The 23,552-nt window shown below is 37.3% G+C and overlaps 2 protein-coding genes across 3 annotated transcripts in view; one reads left to right on the forward strand and one right to left on the reverse strand.

Annotated features, from left to right (window-relative positions):
* Positions 1-23,552, reverse strand: part of LOC309708419 (zeta-sarcoglycan-like) — a 370,409-nt gene that overhangs the window by 168,883 nt on the left and 177,974 nt on the right. For both annotated transcript variants that reach the window (XM_082536450.1, XM_082536451.1), the window contains exon 2: positions 2,180-2,389. In XM_082536450.1, the coding sequence (XP_082392576.1) occupies positions 2,180-2,389 (210 nt within the window). The remainder of the gene's footprint in view (positions 1-2,179; positions 2,390-23,552) is intronic.
* The window catches only part of LOC309708639 (uncharacterized protein), a gene marked incomplete at its 3' end in the record, with an annotated part of 227,642 nt that overhangs the window by 48,903 nt on the left and 155,187 nt on the right, over positions 1-23,552 (forward strand). The gene's annotated exons all lie outside the window — the stretch shown is intronic.

The following is a 23,552-nucleotide window of genomic DNA, read 5'->3' on the forward strand; positions in this document are numbered from 1 at the left end:
CACCATGATTTGAGGTCTAAATCATGCACTGCGCATTTTAAGCAATATACTTGATGGTTGCATTTTTCTGTAAACAAGTTATAGTCATCAAGAAAAAGGGTGCTGCGTGACCATGTTGCTGCTTATTTTTTCAATTATTCATTGATTTCATAAACTAACAAACTACTCCTCTCAGATAAGTCGATCCATATCTCTGAACCAGCTGAAGACTCAGAGCTGGCTGTTAGAAGGGAAATTAGTAAATCATAAGAAATTCCAAAAAAATATTCAGATTTCTCCAGTGAGCAACAATCCTCTCCTGGAATTTTTAGAAGGCGAAATTCTACACTGTTCACTCTTTTATGCACTATAATGTTTTTTTTTTTTTGGAGGAAATTAGTAAGCGCCCGAGGTCTTCTGCTTCAAAACTGCAGTCAATACTAATACTTCACAGTCTAAACTATAACTTTGCTCTGCTCCAACTGTGATCTCATCTGTTGATCTCTATCTCTAAACCAACTGAAGAAACAGGCTTAAAGCTGGCAGGGAAATCATGCAGCTATTACACTGGCACTTCATAGTCTAAATTGCTAATTGTAACTTTCCTCTGTGTGTGTTGGTGTGTTGCTCCATCTCCTGTTATTTATTTAAACAGATCCTAATGTGGTATACAGTCACTATGTTTTAGTCTGGATGCTAGATAAACCCATGTCTGATTTATTTATCTATCACAGATATAAGTAACTCCTTTCCAATATTACGTCTGTGTCTTCTTGACTTAGCATTTTGCTTATTGCTTTTTGCTAAAATCTGACCTGAACTACTTTCAGGCTGGAATGTGTTAGTGTATACTTTGGTAACAAGTTTTTGCACCAGTGACTGAATGTCAGACTATATGTCAGCTCATCCACCACCCACCTCCCTCCATGAGACACTGAAATAGCCATGCTTCCAGGCCCTGAAGAATCGTCCATTTAAAATAGAAAAATTAATTATTGTCTTTCTGCAGCAGCAAAAACAACATCATGTGTATCATATGCATCATTCATAGACATAGCTGATAATTGGTGCCACATATAAACAATACATAACATAGATGGCTTTTAGTACAATTAACCACCTGAGTCGAGTTTACTGAATAGCTTCCTTAGCACCCACCTATCACATAACACCAGTCACACCTCTAACAGGCAGTTTGAACGAACTACTTTTTTACAAGACTATAAATGTATTTATTTTGATATATAGAATTCTTTGAGGATTGTCTGTGAAAAATATTTGTATCTGCCTCTGTTATTTTCACACAAACGGCATGGCCTATGCCATATCTTCATCTCTTTTATACTTCTTGCTTGCTGTGTCTTCCCTGAGGCATTTACCCATCCACCTCTCGGACCCTTTTTCTCCCATCTTAATATTCTGAAGTTGCTTACTGAAACATAAGGCATTATGTGGAAAGACTTTACTAGAGGTTTACAGGGGTCAAATTCTGCCTCATTCACATTCTACTATCACAGTGTAGTTTCTTAGGCCCCGGGGCAATAATGGATATTGCATGTGTGTATGATGTAAGCCTTAGAAAGTGTTTACAAAGCAGGACATGAGCCTTGGTGTGTATATATTAACAGGATTAATAAAACACACAAAAAATAAGGACATAGTTAAAATTACAGTGATGATGGAACAGAGGAGCAAAGTCTAATACCACCTATACTGAATACACAATGAAGAAAAACAGGTTTGGGGATGAGCCTTCAATGTCTTTGTTGATTCTCCTGGATTACTTTATTGTGTCCTCCCACAGTGAACATGAATCTAGAGTTTATAGTTTCAATGTCAGCCACTATGCAGGTATTTGCTTAGGTCCAAGAGATGTGGACAAAGATATGAACAATGTGTTCATGTGAACGACAATGAAGTGGAATCAGTAACCGTAATAATATATGTTTGACTAAACAAACTTCATATAGAGTGAAGACAACTGATTAAGATTTAATTTGAAGAAAGAACCCTCCCCCCAACACACACACACACACACACACACACACACATAAATTATCATCACTCCCATGTTCCATTACATTACAGAAGCCCTTTTAAATGCACTCTCTCAGATTTTTCACATAAACCCCCACATAAACACAAGCCCATATAACATCCTGGCACTTTAATGATATAAACACACACACGCGCTTCTTACCGGAGTGAAGTTCATGACTTTGAGAATCCAGATGGTCAGTGCCAGGTTGACAATCATGGTGACGAGGAGGAGGAGGATGAAAAAGTACAAGCATCTCTTTCTCCAGCCATAGATTCCCACTGCTGGATAAACCTGCGCACCACAAACTGAAGCCCCTCTCTGGTGGAGGGGGTTGGGCTGTGCTGCAAGGATATACTGCTCCTGGGTCATCTGAGGGAGACACAAATATAATGTTACATGTAAGATGTAACATTTTTTTTGAGAAATTTCTCTCATTCTTCAATTTTATTTGAAGAATATCTATATACTGACATTTTTTTTTAAGAAATGGAAATGCAGAGGGTTTATTATCCCTGTTTGTCAGCTGTAGATGCCCTAGTAAAATACTGAACATATGTTGTCTATTATTGTGAATGTTTGTATTCATTTAGTTATACAAGGATGATAAACAAATGTGGAGAAATGTTATGACTGTGAAGAAACAAATTCAAAAACAAGCAATTAATGGAATCTTATTTCTCCCTTTCAGTCAGTGTTGTGGCCATTTTAAGGCATAGGTAAGCCTGTACCAGATGCCTCCAGTTGGAGGAACACTGTTAATGTACAATCGGTATTAGCTATTACACCATATAACTGTGATTTGTCTTTTATTTGCAGGTGTGTACTAAAATACAGTCAGATCTAGCCAACGCATAAGCTAAATGGTCTCTACATTTTGCATCCAAAATAAGAGTTTTTGGAGCTGATCCACAGGCGCTAGATCCGGGCCAATCTCATACTGATTATAACTGCAGCTCATTAAAAAGAAAACTAGAAATAAGTTACCCTGAGATGTGGATACATAAAAAAAAACAACAAAAAACTCCAGCATTAGACCTTATCATAATAAAACTCAATGATAACTTGGAAATGACTAAAAGAAAGTCTTAGTCGTTATTAGGAAGTGTTACATTAAAAAGTTGTGTAGGGCATCAAATTGTTCAGAAATGTCTCTGTATGCAGCATAAGCAACAACAGGAAGAGGAGAGGCTAAACTTTCAGCGTTTTGGAGGAAGGAAGAACAGAAAATACAAAAAACATAAGATAGCAAAAAAGAGGAAGAATGGAAGCATTTTAGAGTTTTGAGAGTGAGATAACAGGAGAGAGAAAGAGTAAGACCAAAGCATGATAAAAATGAGATAGAGGTGGAGCTGTAAAGTGGAAAGATAGCACAGCATTGAGTACTGAGAGATAGGAAGGGAGGCTGGAGAAAGAGAGAGAGGGCAGATAAGATGGTAGAGGAGGACAGAGTCCATTAGTTGTAGTGCAGCAATTGGAGTCATTGGTGGCAAGAGATATGGACACTGGCTGCAAGGCACTATTATCTCTGTCCATCTGACTCCCTAACTCTCTTTGACTCTTTTACCCCACTCGCTATACCTCAGATTCCCTCTTGGTTCCTTCATGCTTTCTCCCTAATTCACCTCCTATCTCACTTTTGCACATCTCTCTCTTCCTCTTTATCAGTCTCTCTCTTTACGTACACACGACACAAACACACACATACACACACAAACACACATTAAGTCTTTATTTGCTGAGACTGCATGACCTTAACACCTCAGTGACTGTTGATTTTTCTTCCCCCCTGCAATGCCTTTTCTCTATATAGTCTCACATGATGATACCCAACAAGCCTTGATGATAAACAAAAAAATGCTGACTTTTGCCTTAGCCTGCAGAAAAAAAAGAAAAAAAGAAATGCAGGCTTTGCTTGTCTAAGTTTTATTGTTTCATTTTGGGGAGAGGAGCGTCTAAAACAACTATCAGCTTGTGATTGGTGTCTCCACAGGGGTCCTGTTTCTTATACGTAAGAGGCAAACCCCAAGGTCTGCTTGAGTTATTCATGCCATGACAGTGTATAAACACCATGGAAGTCTAAAAAAAAACATTAACAAGCTTTTAAAGCTAACAGCTTAACCTTGAGGAGGATTGATAGTGGGGCCTCAGCTCCTCTGTCTCCTTAAGGCTAGGGCTGTCTGACCCATGAGTTTTAGCACTGAAAATAATGTAATAATGTAAAAAATGACTCTTTAATATTTATGAGTCAGAATAACAACATGTTGTGGCTGAAGATTTACTTTGATGTCTTGGGAAACAGCACTGTTTTCTTCCTCTTTCCATTAAGGATTAAACTCCAGTTCTTAGATGGTCTTGCCCCTCAAACTGATGAAGATTACTAAGTATAAGATGAGGCATAAGATAAATTTTAATTTAAATTATTCATTACATAGTATTTTTTATTGGATTCAGTTAAATCCAGTGTATCCAGTGTACCAAGCAGCAAATACAAAGAGGACACAGGAAAAATATCTTCAGAATGTTTTTTTTTAACCCCAAAAAGTTTAAAGAGATAAAATTCTAAATATAATAATCGGGCCCATAAAAGAGGTCAACTAAATATAACGCTACTCAAAAGTAACTTCCAGAAACCTAATCACACAAAGTAGACACGACCTAACTTACAAACTGACCTAAACACAAAGACACAGGAGGGTAACCTTTATAGTGGTTTGACCAAACCATTTACACACAATAGACATTATCAAGACATCACATATTTGGAAAAGTGCTCCGACGTTTTCGGAGAGCTGGCGAGGACACCGGACTCCCAGCACATCGTTTTCAGACTGTCTTTTGCTAATCAGATGAAACATGATATATAAGTCACTTAGATAACTTAAAAATGTTATTGTTTGGCTTTTTTCAGTGTTTTATTTGTTCCTGAGTAAATCGGTGTGGCTGAGATTAAAGTTATAGTTTTCACACAGTTGTACAGACGTCAAAAAGAAAACAGATTGAACAGAAGTGTGGGATGGTAGGGAATTTACTCCAGTGTCCAGTTATACTTTACATAGCAAGGAGCAGACGGCTGAGTTTATTAAATTCCACCGAGACTGCTTGTGACGCAAATCTGAAGGCTAGACCATCCCATTTCACAGCTTTGCACTTCCAGCCTTCTCAGTCTTCGGAGGACCCGGCCTTCGCAGTCTACATGGGCCGGGATGCGGAAGGATGCAGCCCCTGAACTCATACACAGCTATTGTGTTTCCAAAGTCCTCAGCCCTTGGCCAGAATTTTAGGATATCAGTAGAACTTTTTAACCAAACCAATATTAACTAATCTAATCCAAAATCTTACTCTAATTAACTATAATCTAATAGCGTCATCACACGGCAGTATTACTGTGCTTTCCTTTACATGGCAGGAACCCTTTTCCAACTAAATTAACAAAAATACTGGATGAATAAACTGTGACAAGAGAAAGCAGAAGTACATCAATATGAGGCAGAATTGTGCCCAAGACTGAGTCAAGAGCAGATCAACATTACCATTAGCATCTGTAGCAATCATGTCAGTTTTAAGGCCAATATTTGTTTAAATGGAGGAAGAAAAAAACACTTTTGAATACCAGATTTAAATGAGGTGATGAAAGGATGTGATAGATATTGCAATCTGCTTTTTTTTGGCAAAAGAAAAGCTGAGGCTACTTTAGATGTGCATAAAAAAACAAGCATTCAACCTTCTATCAAAATGTAACCCAACTGATTTATATCCAAGCGTAATTTGGGTATGCAACACATATTAATGCCAAGTGCAATGAGGGCTTAATATCTGTCAAATGGGCTAATGGATTACAATATTTTTTGCCTTTTCACAGTGAAAAGAAATCTCCTGCAACAGACACAGCAGTTTCAGCTATTTCTCTTTTTGGGTGCATCTGTTCAGTGTGTGCAGACACAATGCATATGAATCAATAGCACAGCATCGCTGTAGAATAGGACAGAGAAATGGGCTGCTGATGATTTTATCTCTGAATTCAGAGTCCACACTTAATCGATAGCACACCGTGTGTAGCTCTGTGCTGATATGTGTGTACTGAACTTTAATGAAGTCTGTACTGACCAAGAGTGCTTATCGTTTTTCTCCATGCATGCATCAAGAATGGGAATCAATAGATATTCTTGTTCGTCGATGTGTATATATCATCTTTGCATGTTTCACTGGGGCCACACTGTCACTTGGTAAAATGAACGTCAGATGTGTTTTTGTTTTTTCTTAAATTCCACAGGTGGCAGTCAGATGCATAATGTCACTGCTTAATTGCGTGTGGTCAGTTTTGTGACTGTGCCATTTGTCACTGTGTATTTTCCTGTGAACACCCCACATTACACTCTTTCACTGACACACTCATTGTCTTGCAAGTGTATTTATGTCTCATTTCACTCAGAGATATCCAAGGTTATCAGTCTAACTCGGCAGTCTGACAAAATATTGTCTGTCCGCCCACTAGGCCCTTTGCTACAGAAAAGCCAAAAGAAAAACAAATTGTTGCTTAATCTTTTCTTTTTTTTATTATTCTCCTGTTCACCTCTCCTTCACTTATCTCTTTCAGTTATCCTTGCTAACGCACATTTCCTTTCTTATCAAGTAACATAAATTGAGCAAAATAACATAAAATAAGCTTGTGCTATATATAAAACTATTTTTTATTTTCCTTTTTAGCAGATTATTTTAAATTTTCCTTCTTTTCTTCCTCACTGCATTTTTTCTTCTATTTTCGTTGTTGCTAATCAATCAATTTTGTTCTCCCCTTTCTCCCCCTCACATCTTCTGCCCTACACTCGTCCCTTCTTCTCTTCTAATGCATTTTGTAGATTGAACTGACAAGAGAGCCATCAATCAATCCTATAGTGTACCACAGCCTAGAGGCCTTGCACTGTGTGACCTAACTTTATTAATATCATAATGCCATGACAGCTGTAAAAACAAGAGGCACTATAGCTATATTGCAAGTGATACCATTATAGCTCACTATCAGCTCCATAACAGTGATTTCTTTCAATTCAGTTAGTCTGCTTCATTTTCTCTGTTGTATGTGTTGTAGAGGTGCGTAAACAACACTTTGACTTTTACAATTGACAAATATTCAAAAATATAAGTTCAACTATAGAAATTAGAGGTTGCACACTTATGAACAAAACTGCCAGCATGATGAGGTTGGTGTGGATGTGGTGTATATGACAAACCTAAGTACATACTACGATAGCGCCATCATATTATCTATCTTTTTAAGCAAGAGAAGACAAAATACGAGAAAAAGCTGATAGGAGATGACACGTGGATATGAACAGTGGGGAGAAGAGACGACAAATGAGAAAAATGAACAGGAGAAAAATATGATTGTGATCCATCCATGTGACATCTCCACCCCCACAACCTCCCAGAAGAAGCAGCCCAAAATGAACAACATTAGTTTACAAAAAGCTAATAATGAGAATTAGAGGACAGGAGATAGTACTAGAAAAAAATCTTTCCATTATATTGTAGTTCATCTTTCAAGCAGTGACATTTTGCATAAAAAGAGACATTCAAAATCCATTATGACATGAGAAAATCGCAAATTTGTCTTCATATGGAGGTCTTGTGGGTTCCTTGCAGATACCAGATTATAGTTCAGTACAGACTGAAAGCAATGTCATAGAAAATATTATTTTAATAATGGCAAAAATAGCCTTCAGTAAAGTTGTGTTTTATAGTCCCAATAATTAATATTTTTTTCTACTTTGAAAACAAAAAATCTAAATGAATTGAAATGTTTTATTTGTACAATATCAGTTGCACACAGAGGTGTTTCACAGATGACAATACTGTCACAGTATCTGTCTCTCTGTGGTCAACACTTGACCTCTAACAAAAGATCATAGTAACAAAAAACAACATCAAGGCAAGGCAAGTTTATTTGTATAGCACAATTCAACAACAAGGTGATTCAAAGTGCTTTACAGAGACAAGAACAAATAAAAAGCATGATTTAAAATTGATTAAAACAAGTAAATAAACTAACTAACTAATTAACAAACAAACAAACAAACAAACAAAACAGTATATAAAATCAAAACAGATAAGCAACAATTGACGAGACAAAACAAAACAACCGAAATTAAAAAGGTGTTCTTTTGTGCTTATTACATATGAAATTGTAAAGTAAAAAATGTGATGCCCGCTAGAGCAGAGCGATATGACCAAAAATATTTATCACGATATACATTTGAAAATTTGCGATAACGATATAACCGACGATATAATTGACACTAGACAAAATACTTTACAACTCCACAACTTTATTCATGCAAAAAAAAAATAAATAAATCAACGTATTTTCACTTAAACAAGCAGCTGTTTTTTATGTGCATTAAAGTTATATAAAAATGTAACAGTGCAAATGCAAGTTCCTTGCTGACAAGTTTAACCAAAAGGCATTTCCAGTGGAAATTGGCCAACATATCCTCAGCATAACCATGCTTAAAAAGAGGTTATACACACAATATACGGTATGTATCACTCCGCGAGGCTCCTGCCTACGATAGCCGTAATGCTCCAACAATCCATCAAGCGGTGCGGCTTCGTAGCTTAGCAAAGTCGTACTAAAACATTTGACAGATTTTCGAGCGCCGTGTACGACATAAAATCGTTTCGAGGTCAGTAAACACAACCAGAATTCATACATAAGGCACACGGGATTATAAGGGGCACTGTCGATTTTCAGAAAAACCAAAGGATTGATTTTAAGTGTGCCGTATTTTCCAAACAACACGGTAATAACGACGGCCTGCTAGCATGCGCTACCAAAAATAGTGCTTTGTTGTGTATCTGACGGACGAAAGCTAAACCAGTTCCACACCACTGAAGTTGCAGCATTTTTACAAACCAATTCTGGTTCATCTGTTTCATTCACCGATCCGCTTTCGCCCTTCTCGTTCTCTGTCGCCGCCATGCTTTTTCCGCCATGTGCGTATGAAAACAAAGGTACGCATGCGCGTTTTACCCATATTCTATCGCGATATTTCATTTTCTTATCGTTGCCCGACATTATACCGGTATTACCGTGAACGGTATGATATGGCCCAGCCCTAATGCCTGCAAATGACAGAAACAGAAGTCCAGATAGTGTCTATAAAAACAGTCACAGGTATCATAGCTGGTTTATTTAGCGTTTTCTTTGGTGCGTGGTTAGACGTTGACATGTGGAGTTTAAAATAGTCTTAATTGTGCAGTGGATGACTTTTCAGCTAGTGGAATAAATTCGTGGTACTGCTACCTTTTGCAGCAATAGTTTTACGGCATGTTTTGCAAATTACCGCATTTTGTTCGACATCCTCCTTGTGAAATCGAAACGACAGCGAGTCTCATTCCCTTCCTCGTCTGCGACTCACACTGTCGCCATATTTTTCTGGCAGCGTATGAACACGCATTCTCACTGCAGTGTGCCAGGTAGAACGTTTTCCAGTGGGGTGGGGCAAGGGTGGATAATAAATAGAAGAGTGAATGGACTTGCCAAAAGAAAATCAGGAAACTTGGGAATTTTGGTTCACAGCTGAAATCCAGATCAAAGCGTAATTTAACATGCATGCATAGCTGATTGGTACTGCTGCTGTGGAATTTCAAGTGCTGTGGGCATGCCACTGTATCTGTCAGAGAGCAATGAATGAAACAGGCAGGACAGGGACATGTTTACCATTACATTTTAGAGTTCTGAGGAGACAAAGTTTTCAGGCCCCTCTTCTGTGGAACCAGCTTCCAGTTTGGATTCAGGAGACAGACACTATCTCTACTTTTAAGATTAGCCTTAAAACTTTCCTTTTTGCTAAAGCATATAGTTAGGGCTGGACCAGGTGACCCTGAATCCTCCCTTAGTTATGCTGCAATAGACATAGGCTGCCGGGGGATTCCCATGATGCATTGAGTTTTTCCTTTCCAGTCACCTTTCTCGCTCACTATGTATTAACAGACCTCTCTGCATTGAATCATATCTGTTATTAACCTCTGTCTCTCTTCCACAGCATGTCTTTTATCCTGTCTTCCTTCTCTCACCCCAACCGGTCGCAGCAGATGGCCGCCCCTCCCTGAGCCTGGTTCTGCCGGAGGTTTCTTCCTGTTAGAAGGGAGTTTTTCCTTCCCACTGTTGCCAAAGTGCTTGCTCATAGGGGGTCATATGATTGTTGGGTTTTTCTCTGTATCTATGAAGCGCCTTGAGGCGACTTATGTTGTGATTTGGCGCTATATAAATAAAATTGAATTGAATTGAATTGAATTGAACAAATTGTTTTATCATTAAAGCAAAATGTATTACTAATTACCAAGGTTTTCAAATTTTGTGGTCTTAAAAAATGGAAGATGCAACAATTATTCCAACAAATGTAGAAAGGTTAGCTAAGCACACAAAGTCTTTAATTATAGAAACATGTGAAAACAATATGGTTTGGCATTGTGCTTCTACTACATGTGATAAACCACTTGCACTTGTGTACCATGATGGATGCTGGTTTTTGAAACGGTCATTCATACTAAGTTGAACTTTACATTATCACCTTACCCTGAAAAGGAGAGTGTCCATGGTTTCAAAAAAAAAAAAAGGAATTTCTAAATGGGATCAACCATTCAATCTGGAATTCATCGATTTCTCTTGCAAACAAAGATTTGACCAGATTCTCCGAAGAAATGATATGTTACTGTACATAATAAAAGGCACAGCGGACCCAGGGTTTGTTTTTTTTTTTTGCTTTTTTAATTTATTTTTATTTTGTTTTGTTTTTTAAACCCTCTTCCATTTTATAAAAGTTGGCCCAGGTAAAATTAAACTTTAAAGCATGTATACATTTCTTCACTCTATCACAGTCTGTTTTGATTTCATATCCAAAGCAACCAGTTTTCTCACCATCCATTATCGTTTCATTATTCACTATGATAGTTAAAAAATATCAGACTTATTTGCCTTTTAGGAAGACCATTCTCCTTGTTAACTAAGGATACACAAACAAAATCAGTAGCAGCACTATAGGCATCAGTTGTTATGATGTGTGCTGGTCATTATAACAGGGGATTGAACGCTTACGCATGCAAAATACTATTGATGTCGCAATGCTACATTTGTTTTTTGTTTTTGTTTTCATGTGTTTGTGTGAGTGTGTTTGCACTAGTGTGATAAAACACTAAGCCAACTGAATTGGGAGCACTCGCTGTTGGCTGTTGGTTGTTGGTTTGGACAGCCTGCCATTCCTCTCTGTCACTGTGGGCATTCAGGTGTTCAGCCACTGGAATGGACAACACACACACGCACCACCTCTACCACACACACACATGTATACACCAAAAAAAAAAAAAATCCACACAAACAAGTAAACACAATCACAAAATCACACTGCAGCTACATGCACCAGCAAACACACAGGGATGTATTCAAATATAAACAATGTGGTCACACCTAAATATATTCAGACACACAAACGGGGCTCCTTTGCAGTGAGCCGTTCAGTATTCCAACAGATTCAAGAGGTTCTGCTGTAGGCCGAGTGTAGAAAGAGAAGACTAAAAAGGACAGGTCTTGTTCTCCTGGTCAAACACATTCTTAAGTAAAAGCACAAACAGGTGTCCTCGTCTACCCTTCTTATGATGGACAGAGAAACAAGACAACATGATAGCACTATCACTGAGAAGTCCAGCTCCTAAATAATGGCATCTACTCACTGGTTAAGATCAGAGCTCAAAGTAAATGCTTAACACACGTATCAACCCACCACATTACCATACTTGTTCAACTTCACCACTTGGCACCAAATTAAAACATTCAAGCCATAGTTTGTAACAATGTTGGATTGTCAGCAAACTATAAAGAAACAAGCCTTTTCTTTTCTACCCTCCTTCATTTTTGTTTATCCTGTTGTTCTGATGTTTATGCTTTTTGAAACCCTGCTTTGGAGCTAAAGGGATGTTTTACAGTCATCTCTATTTATAGAAACGAAACTGTCTCTAGACAGAGATTTGTCTCTGTCTAGATTTATCTACCTCGAATGAGGTCTTTCGTTTGTTCGGGGCCCACGAGACTAATTAGTGGGTGATTAAAATGGAGAAGGAAAATGGGAAAAACCAGAAAAAAAATTCAATTTTGAAAAAGAGCTAAAAAAACAGCAGGCAGAGAATTAAATAAATAAATCTGCATTGTGTTCTGATTGGCAAGTTTACTCCCCCCACTGGGATGTTTCCCCACTATGGAGCAAGTGTCCTCTCATGCTATTATATAATCATGTGCTGCTAGCAGGTAGATGATTGAAGAAGGTCTTTTTACACTGCTTGGCTACTCAAAATCGTTAAATAATGGTTAGAAAAATGTTATCTTTTTGCCACACACTCACAGCAGACCTGAACTGCATGCTTACACCAAAAAGACACTGTACTGTTTCAGAATCAATTTTAGTTTCATTTTAGAGTTAGCTCTAAGACAGGCAACATTAAATGAGGCTTGAGTTATAATGTTCTTGCCCACCAACTTATCATCTTTATTAAGAAGACATATTCTCACTTAAATATTTGAATGGATACAACACTTTTTTTTCTGCATTGTGCAAACAGCGATACCCTTATATTTAAAGTCTTACAAACTGACTTAATGCTTTCTGCTCTACAGTATTTGCTCAAACCTCCAGTATCTGTAAATTATTAAGGGATGACAGCTTTGTAATAATAATAGGAGTAAAATATGATTGATAGCTGGTTAGACAGTAGCTATGAGCTGTAGTTTAGAGGCTCAACAATCATCGCTCATCTCACTTACTCACTGACAGCTGGCAAAGATTCCCACACACTGATTCATGACACCCCATGACTTTTCAGATGTTCAATATTCAAGTTGAACAATTTTTATTATTACAGTATATCTTTCTTAACTCTGAACAAAACACCCCACACAGAATTCTGTAGAGTTTGTCCATTAGTATTTCAAAGGCTTGAGCAGCTCTGTCACGAAGATGTCACCGACGTCCTGAAATAGAATCTACTTTTCTAATAATATGATGATTTGGTTTTAACATACAGCTCCGTTTATGTAGTTATTTAGAAGCTGAATGCTGTACTGAGACAGATATAACACCGAGACAGAATCCACATAGTCCCATATGCAAAATGTGTAAATGCAGTGCTCTCCAAAGAGTAATGTTATTTTGGTTGTCATTATGTGTGCATCTTTGTGAGTAAGATCTGTAAAGCACATTGCGGTTTCCCTTTTGTTTCTTTCTCTGTCATTATGTTTGCCTCTCTCTCCGCTTAAATTGTCTTCCAGCCCCCTTCTTGCTCTTCCAATATTGTTGATTTCTTTTTTCCCTTCCTCCCTCTCTTCCCTTCTCTCTGGCATGTTGCCTCCCGCTGAGTCAGTATCTGTCAATCAAGAAGCCGACACTGTTAAACACCGCCAACACCAACAGCAGACTTAAAATCCTTTCTCTCTCTCTCTCTTGTGCTCTCTCATCACGAGGAGATAGATGGAAAGCCTCATGGAAAGAGACTTTGCTGGCAATGTGGCCTCTTTTTTTAAAACTCTTTGAAAACCACCAAAAAAGATGGTGAGAGACTAAACTGTTTTCTGGGATGCTTTTTAGCTCGATAGCACAGTACACAACATAAGGAAATCATTATGATTGGCTGTGATTTGCCAAATATATATTTCAGTGTTTAACCCTAACCCTGTCATATGTTTTTTGTGAGCAATAAGTTGCATAAAAATGTTGCATTTTTTATGAGGGTAGAAGTAGAAAATACCACCAGTATTAACATAGTTGACATTTATTATTAACATTTATTTCTTGATCAAACATAAATAAATGAAGAAAAAAAATAGCAAGTAGTCATCCGTCCTGCAAGCTAGTTTACCACCACAAAAACAAGTCAACTCACAGTCGAATTTCCCAGAGGAACCCACCCGAGGGATTAATAAAGTTCTATCTTATCTTATCTTATTATCACTGTCACACAGTCATGATCTCATATTTATATACGTCAATGACAAAACGCTAAACGAGTCCCTTCTACCATGTAAGGAAACCTAGTGATGGTGTGTCAGTGTCCATTGGCTGGTGTCTGTGTGTGTGTCTGTGTGTGGCATTACAGTCGAGAAGATAATCGCTGTGACTTTGAGAAAGGGACTAAAAAAAAACAAAAAACTTTCTGTTTCCCACTGTGTTATTACTAAGAGGGGGTATAACAATGGTGTAGACCACTCTGTGTGATTGAGATAGCGACACTTAGAGAATAAAAATACAACGAGGAATAACAAGAGGGAGAGAAAGACAATTTCCAAGGGGAGTCATACTCTGAGAGATGTGATGGACGCCTTCTGTAAGTACATCACATGCTTGTGTGTGTGTGTGTGTGTGTGTGTGTGTGTGTGTGTGTGTGTGTGTGTGTGTGTGTGTAAATCTTCTGGTGACAGAATCAGCACACAGGCTTTATGACCCCGTTCAGGGCCTCCTCTATCATTACCCCACCACCCACCCAGCCATCATGCTTTTGGAACTTTCAGCAAGCTTTCGCCCCAGCTTTTACGTTAAGAATGTTCCTTTTAAAAGAGCACAATAATTCAATGATTTTTGTCAATTTCATCATGCCTTTGATAGAAAAGCAAAATAAATACAGGCCAAAACAGCAAAGAGGCATATAAACAATAAAAAAGGGAACAACACAAAATGCATCTGATTATTCTTTATGATGCATGCAAGGGTCACTGATGACATAATTTTTTTAAACTACTATGTCCTAGTAGCTACTTTTTATTCTATCATTTCATTTCATTGGATTTTGTTTTGTTTTTTGGATTTTTGCCCGTTTCCAAAAAACTTTCAAATTAGTAACTCAAAAAAAATAATAATTGATGAGTTTGATTTGAAACTGCCATAAATTATAAGGCAAGGGCATTGTTGCATTACAGTGTTAATGTCTTTGAACTCACAACTTTAAACTGTACAAATTTATCCCTTGCATGTTACCTACAGTAGTAGTTAGACCATAAAATGTAAAAGTACTAGACATGTTTAGTATTAGCATGAAGCATAATTCACTCCATCTTGTTCTTCTACGCTGGTCGCACCATCACTTAAACCTCATTCTTCTTTGAACACCAGCTGCAATAACCCCCCACAAACACACACCACACACACACACACACACATCTCCGTTCACTGTATTACAGTACTTGCATTTCTTTATGCCTTCTATCTTAATTGAGTTGTGTGTTGTCAGCCAAGCAGCTCCACTCAAAGCTCCCTTTGATGCTTTTGACCAAAGAGTGTATGTGTGACTGATGTATGTGATGAATGTCCAGCAGTCTCTCATGTCCAAGTCCCTCAATGGAGCACTCATACATCAACCTCTGAGCCCCTGCACCATATAATGGAATGAGGACAGACTGGCTTACAAAGTGGGGATGAAAAGGAGAATGAGAAAAGAGTTTGGTGATATGGAATTTAGTGAGAGGGAGACAGGCAATTGACTGTACGATTCCCTCTCTTTCATTTCTTTATCTTTTGTTTTATTGTCTAAAAAAAACATCTTTAGACACTGTTCAAGTACTTTACACAGCACTTTCAACTCTTTCATTTCTAAAGGGCTAAATGCTGTTAGTCATTTTCTTTTCCCAAGTTTTTAATCTTTATTGGATTACCCCGTCTAGTCTCCATCAACTTAATAGCCTTTTTTTCAGGCAGCACGGTAACATGGTGGTTAGCACTGCACAAATCTGGATGTGATTTCCCATTTCGCCAGGGCCTTTTTGCGTGGAATATGTGTGTTCTTCACACGACTGCAGGCGTAGTCGGCTTCCTCCAACAGTCTAAACACGTGCAGTTAGTGGGCTTAAGTTAATTGGTGATTCTACATTGGGAGCAGGTGTGAATTTAGATGTGAATGGTGGTCTGTCACTCTGTGTTAGCTCTGCGACAGAGTGGCAATCTGTCCAGGGAGTACCTTGCCTCTCACCCTATGGTAGCTGAAGTAGCTCTAGTGCCCCTGCCACCCTGAATTGCATAAGTGGAAGAAAATCATGTTACTCTTTCTCACTCCCCTCTTTTCAGAGAAAATCACAAGACATATTAATTAAAAATTCATTCTTGAACAGGTACATACTTTTCTCTGGTATTTTTTGACACAAAGTCAGACTTTGTTGCTTTCTGATGCTTTGACAGCGTGTGAACATCAAATCCCTGTTTACCCTTTCAATCTCGTACTGACTTGTCTTTGAAAAGGTCTCTCCTTCTGCTTCTGAAACTGTATGAAAATGTATTATTTTTGTGAGTTTTCAATGGATTTAATGGTAATTTAAATAAAACTTATGACCACTTTAACTCAATAATTAAGTCAATACTCTTCACACATACAGTAGTGTACAAAAGTGCATACATACATAAACCACACAGGAATAAGAAATAAAAAAGAAATAAGAACAGAGCTAAACCCCTGAGCACTTTGTTAAGATGTGTTACTTTGCCATAAATCTCCAGTACTTTATAAAAGTTTGGAACCATGCCTCATTTCTTTATAATTTGCTTCTAAGGAGCCAGAAAGAGGCCTTGAGCAACAGTTCTCCAGGCTTTCTGAAGGTCTTTCAAAGTTTTTCAAAGGACATTGGCTGTTTTTTCCACTCATTTTCAGTCCAGTACAAGAACATTTTCAGTTCAGTTTGTTGTTTAATATTGACCTATGAATCAGTGAATCATGAAAAAGACACCAAACTCAAGAGCAGCTTCGTGGGTAACTTAGCAAAGAAGCTGTTCATGTTAGGAACTAGAAACTGTGTGACCTGGGGTAGGAAGAGACTGAGTAAGTTCCCCCTGGTTGCCTCTACAACATAGCAAAGAAAGGTTAAAATGTCTTAATATCAAGTTTTATGTGAGTAAAACTGACCAGAGTGCTAAAACAGAGCTTTACTATATTATCTAATAATAAAGCATTTTTATTCTTAATCAAAGAAAAATAAAAATATAAGTTTCATCAATATATAAATGAGAAAAGTACTTTGAGTAGTGAAACGTGTGGTGCAGGATGGGCATGAAAGTGACACACTGGAGCCACTAACTGCAGAGAATGTTTGACCTACACAATGTATGATTTAATACAAGTTTCATAAAATGCAAAAATAAATATATACATTTATATATCTATAAAATATATAAATAAATAAATGATGACTGACAAACACAAAGTTTAAAAAAAATAAAAGTATTCCTCAGTATTTGAATTGCAAAGGGATTATGTTATAATAAATGTTGATGTAAAAATGTCCAAAATGTGAAGATGTGACATCCAGTGAAGGAAGGGGAAGAATGGGTGAGCAGGTATAAAGTGGGGTATAAAAGAGATTTGGGATTCTTCCCTTTTATCCTCTGCAAGATGAGTGTTTCAGAAGATTGGATCTAAGAGGTTCACAGCTGAAAATTCCAGCAGAGACGCTAGAGGGGGAACAGAAGTCCAACCTGTAAATTGAGTTTGGAATTTATTGCTTTCATCTGCTCATTTTATGCCGTGTTAGATGGTTAATTCAGAAGGATTTTGATTTACATCATACTTCCACTGGATGCCCAGCTGCTTTCGTGTTCGGTGATTATCATCAACTCGGAACACAGGGATAAGTGCATCTTTGGATCCAGATATGCTCATCCTTTCTCAAACCTTTTCTGACTAAAGACAAGAACAAACTCAGCATTAGCTCAAAGTAAGTTCATTAGATGAGTATCGTTTAAGTGATTTGATGATTGTTTTGTGATTTTTATAATTTCCTTGTGCTTTTTTGCCCAGATGATTTCTAGGTGGTTAGTACTGAAGGAGTCCCCTCACCCACATTGGCTCACACTGACCGTGCCTATTGGGTAAGATTAACAGGATTGGGATTAGGACTTTTTTTTTTTTTATCAACTTCCTGTATTGGGGTCAAAAACTTATCACTAAAATATGCATCAGTAAGGTGATTCCTAAGATGTTAATAGCCAAAATCTTGACATATTTTTGCATGGTGGGACGTATGTCCTTAAAAACTTTTAGGAAACTGGAGAAGTGGAGGAAAAAATCTGCCAACAGTCGATGAACTGTATCTGAAAGTTATGTTATTAAGAAATAGGGGAACATTTTTCCAGCAAAGACCTGACACAAGACCTGAGAGATGCATCTGGCCTGGATACTTTGATTTGCAGTAGCTTCATCAGTAATGATCTCAGTGGAAGGGTTGCTGTCAAGAAGCCATTGTTAAAGAATGGAAACGGGGTATAAAGGGTGAGGTAGACCTATGTCAAATTAGACAAGAACTGGACTGAAAATCAGTGGCAGACTGTGACAGAGATTTTTGGATCAAATCATCATCAGTATAAGGAGAGAGGTAAAACAGTGAGCATCTACAGCCACTGATTTAAAAGCAGTGAAGGCTCTGTCGTGGTTTGGGACTTCATTTCAGCCAGTGATGCCATGGATCTTGTCAAAATTGACAGAATTACAAATGCAGAAAAGTATGGTCAGATTTTGATCCACCATGTAAAGCTTATTTTCAATTTCCCTAGAAAAATATTAATGAGAGGTGGCTCAAGACTTTTGCAGAATAGTGTATATTAAATGAAAATAATATAATAAATATTGTTGCCTAATCTTATTATATCATTGTTTTACACACCCATTCCCCAAATAAAGTGTTATACCACTTTATTTAATTAGATAAAGATCTCATTAAGTTGTTCAGACCTAGTTTTGTAAGATGGTCATCGGTCCTTCTACAGTAAAAGTTAATGTTATATAGTAGTTTTGTTTGGGACATACATGAATTTAATTAACATGAACCATTTAAATAAGAACCTTTCCATAATGACATACAGTTAAATCCTAATTCAGTGGAAGCTTGGATAAAAATTATTTACACATCACAGTACAAAAATAAAGTCCACAGCAGTGCAAGTACAGCGCTGTAAGCATGAATGTATGAAATCTCAATCTGTGTTAATACTAACCATCTTTTGTAAGATAAAAATAGTCAAACATGATTGAAATAGTGCATGAAAATGTGATTACTGGACGAAGTGAAAATATTTAGCTAACTAATTAATTCATTAATCAATGCATAGACATATGGCATTATATCTACATTTAATCTGCACCTATATCAACTAAAATAAAAAAAAAATAAAGTTTTCTTAGCGACACAAATAGGAACACACACACACACACACACACACACACACACACACAAATACACTTGTTTCTAAAAGCAGCAAACAGATGCCTCTTTCCCAGGATGCATTGACCTGTGGCTGCTGTTACCGTGGTGATATGATTTATTAATTAGAGTACTGTTTGATTGGCTTGTTAAAGGACAAATCTAATGAGGTGCTTGTAAATGAGAGAGGTGGAAGTGATTTATCGCTGATGCCAATCACCTTCACACAAAAACACACAGTTGAGATAATCTTTGCTCACAGACATGAACACGGACACAAAAAATCGCACACACGACACTTAAAGAGTGTTAACCTTGTACTCCGGCAAGGTGTTCTTGTTTGCGTCTGGGTTCACTGCGCATGAACCAGGTTCCCGTCTACTACAGCAGGATCTCGCATCCAGAGCACAGCAGTTTAAATAGAACTAAACAGTGAAGTGTGGCGGAGAAAAGCAGTGAGTTGTGATTAACTGCAGGAGAAGAAAAATTAGAAGAACTGTTAAATCTCCAAATGTAACAACGCTGTTTTTTTGTTTTGTTTTTTGTCAGAGCAGAGTTACACATTGGTGCAGTGGCCACACAGCAAGAAGGTTACTATTTTGAAGTTCCTGGTTGTCTGGGCTCTGTCTGTGTTTGCATGTTCTCCTTGTGCCTCCAGGCTCTCTGCTGCTTGTTAGGATAATTGGTGATTAAATTGGTCATAGGTGTGAATGTAAGAGTCTGTGGTTGTCTGTCTCACTGTGTTAGTCCTGTGATGGCCTGTCAACATATCTATAGGGACTACTGTGGCTCTCACTGCCTGTCAGTAGCTGGGACAGGCTCCAGCCAGTTGCCACTGTATTGGATAGGAAGAAAATGGATGAATGAAAGTTTAATAAGTTTAATAATACATGGCAAGCTGGCACATGCTTTTTTTCTTAATTAATAATATACTAATAATGTGTGTGATTAATTCATAAATGGCCATGCTTATTGAGTGGCATCTTAAAGCTGAACCAATACACCAATTCATTTCAGACCATATTTGAAATGACAAATCCACAAAAAATTCCTAAAGAGCTTAATAATATATGAAATATGTAAATGAATTAAGTTGCATTGCCAAAAGTAAAAAAAAAGCTCACACTCATGTGACCTATTTGCAACAAGCAGTAAACTGTAGATGCCTACTCTTTACATGAAATGTGCAATTATATAAATGCTTGACTTATATTACAGATGAAAAGTGTTTAAAAACATTTCACCTTTTAGTGAATTTGGATAGGAAGGGGCAGGTAAAGGTCGGAGTAAATCAGAACTATCTTGAAAAGAAGACTTTTTTTTGCTGCTTGTATACAGTATATACAGAAACATACACACAATGATACCAAGACACATGTGCAAAAATCATTGAATCATATCTCAGTAAGTATCATTGTACTTGAGTGAGTATCAAAAATACTAGACAATGTTAAGCATCAGAGAGATGTCCCAGGATTGGCATAAAATAAACCTTCTGACATTTTATTTTTTCCCTTCGGCAATCTATTGTGGAAAAACATGTAGGTGGTATGAATATACTTAGGATAATCTAAAAGCATCAGGGTAAGTAAAAAAGAGGAGAATGTAAAGGAGGAACATACAAAGATGCTGTGAAAAAAGAAAAATCTCCCTTTCACATCCTGGGGTAGTATGTGTGCAGTCTGGGAGTTTGGTCCTGCGCAGTATCTTAGGTGTTCTAAGGACTGCACTCTTCTTGGCATAGAGCTCTGATGTTGTACCTAAAATCTGCTAAAGCCACTCTTCCAGTTTTAAGGTTACTACTCCTAATGCTCCTATTACCACTGGGACCACTTTGGACTTCACCTTTCACATCTACTCAATTGTTCCTTCAGCCCCCGGCACTTTTTTTTGTGCTCCTTCTACCTGATGTTGATGTCCTCTGGGATCACCTCAACTATCACAACTGCAATTTTCTGCCCCTTCTTAACCACCACAGTGTCTGGTTTTCAGTGGGCCATATTCTTGATGTATATGTGGATACTTGAAGTCTCAATCTGGATTGTGGTTTTGCCACTTGTTAATTCTTACCCTCTCTCTTTCTGTTTCTCAGGATGCTGGTAGGTGATGACTTGTGTGCATTTTGAAGAGTTTTCATGTCTTAATATAAGTGGCATACATCTCTTCTTGTTGTTCACATTGCCCTGTGGGATATCCAGGTACTTGTAGCTGTCCTGCATATCTGCTATTCTGCCTTTTGGCAACTCCATTCCTTCAATCTGGATCACCTTCCCTCTGTTCTGCAACAATTCAGCCATACTTTTCCAGTCTGGACGACATCCCGATATCTTCACTGTAGATCCTGGTCGATCAGTGAGTTCATGACAAACTCATGCCTGGCATACAGCTTGATGTCATCCACATATATGAGCTGTATCACTTCTAAATCTGCTCTTAGAATATATATATATATATATATATATATATATATATATATATATATATATATTTAACTAAACTGCATACAGAATATGGGGAAAATAAAAATATAAAAAACAAAAAAAGTAGTGAGTATTGCAACGTGAAAGATAACTCTTCAGCTCTACTGCAGCGCTGTCATGGCAGAAAATGCACATGGCTGTTTTTGTGTGTGTGTGTGTATATGTCAGCCATGTGATCTAAGGTCTTCAGTGTCATTACACTGCCGTTTCTGTGATAGCAACCCATTCATCATCTGAGCATCTGGTGCCCTTGCAATAACACACACACACACACACACACACATGCAATCACACGCATGCAAGCACAGGGAAAAACAGCCACACAAACTACTTCCTAAATTTCTTCTCTTTGCCGCTTTGTGCCATTTATCCCCTATGCTCTCTTTGTTGATCTTTTTTTTTTTGGTATTTCTTGTTTTTCTCTCCGTTACTTTTCTTTCCTTCGTTTTTAATGTCCTCCTGTGACTTTTTTTTCCTCCATCCTCCTCAATCCATCCAAAATATCCCTTCCAGCTTTCCTGTTCATCTTACCTGCCTGCTTTTCTCCATTTTTTCATCAATAATCTTCTGACAGAGCACAACATGCATTACCACATAAATAAATTCAGTTGAAAAAGTTGACAACACATGCTCTTGGCAGGTGGATATCTGAAAAAGGAAATGAAAAATGATCATTTCAGAATAATAAAACCAAGAGTTATTAATATATTTAAGGTAAAATAATTAAATAAATAAATAAAAATACCCTGCAGATTTTTTTTGAAAACCTATTATATCCTACCAGTTTCTAATAGTATTTTTTAAATGATTAGCTCTGTCTGTTTTTGGAAGAACTTGTGCATGTATTGTGCCTAAAGGACACATAATCCTAACAGGATAAACACTGAATGTCAAATAATGTATAAGACGTAGAAGAAACAAGAAAGTTTGTCGCTGATCAATATGTAAGGAATTCACATAACTAACTGAAACCAGTGCTAATATAAGACAATACAAAAAAAAAATACACCTCTACTCTATACCTCTATGAGTTTATTCCTATGGCAATGAGTTAAGGAGTATTTTAACATTACTGTCTACTCAAACTCTTGTTATATATGTAATAATTAGTGGAGATTTTGAAGGACTTTATATTCAGGTGCCATCTAGCTAAATGTTTAATACTGTCACAATGTCCCCTGTTGCCAAAATATAGCACTAAATAAGTGTTTTTGCAGAATATTATCGTGTCAATATGAAGCTGACCATCAACCCTTTGGATGTAAAATGTCATAAATTAATTATTTGGGGTGATTTTTTTAAGCATTAGGATATGAATTTTTGAGTTATGGCCCAAATTTCCTTTGTGATGCTACGGGGATGCCTGCAAAACCACTTTTTTTCACACCCCTAAATATCAGCATGTGTCAAATTGATAAGTTTAACTTTTGGTAATTGAAAATGTATTTGACACACTGAAATGAAGGAGTCAAAATTCAAAATTTGCCACAAAAGAGCTGCTTGATCCAGACACTAAAAGTTCAAACTGTAATTATAACAAAGAAGTTATTTGGTGTGTGCCATTAATTAACCTATAGGTGAATTTGTCATTTTCCTAGCTGTGGGATCAGCTATCTAGAAACCAAGCGAAAAAAGAACATCTGCTTGTACACCACTTGATGATACTAATAGAGGATGGAGCAGCTTACATGTTTGTTACTGTTACTGTGTTTTTTTCTAACCCAGGTGTCAAAACAGTGTCAGTCACTGGTGATTTAGGAAGAAAATGCCACTCTTACATCCACAATACGTGAATGAACCTAATGAGATAACCGTATACATTGTTTCTCATTTGTAT

The sequence above is a fragment of the Aulonocara stuartgranti genome, assembly GCF_965226115.1.
Source record: "Aulonocara stuartgranti genome assembly, chromosome: 6".
NCBI classification, from domain to species: Eukaryota; Metazoa; Chordata; class Actinopteri; order Cichliformes; family Cichlidae; genus Aulonocara; species Aulonocara stuartgranti.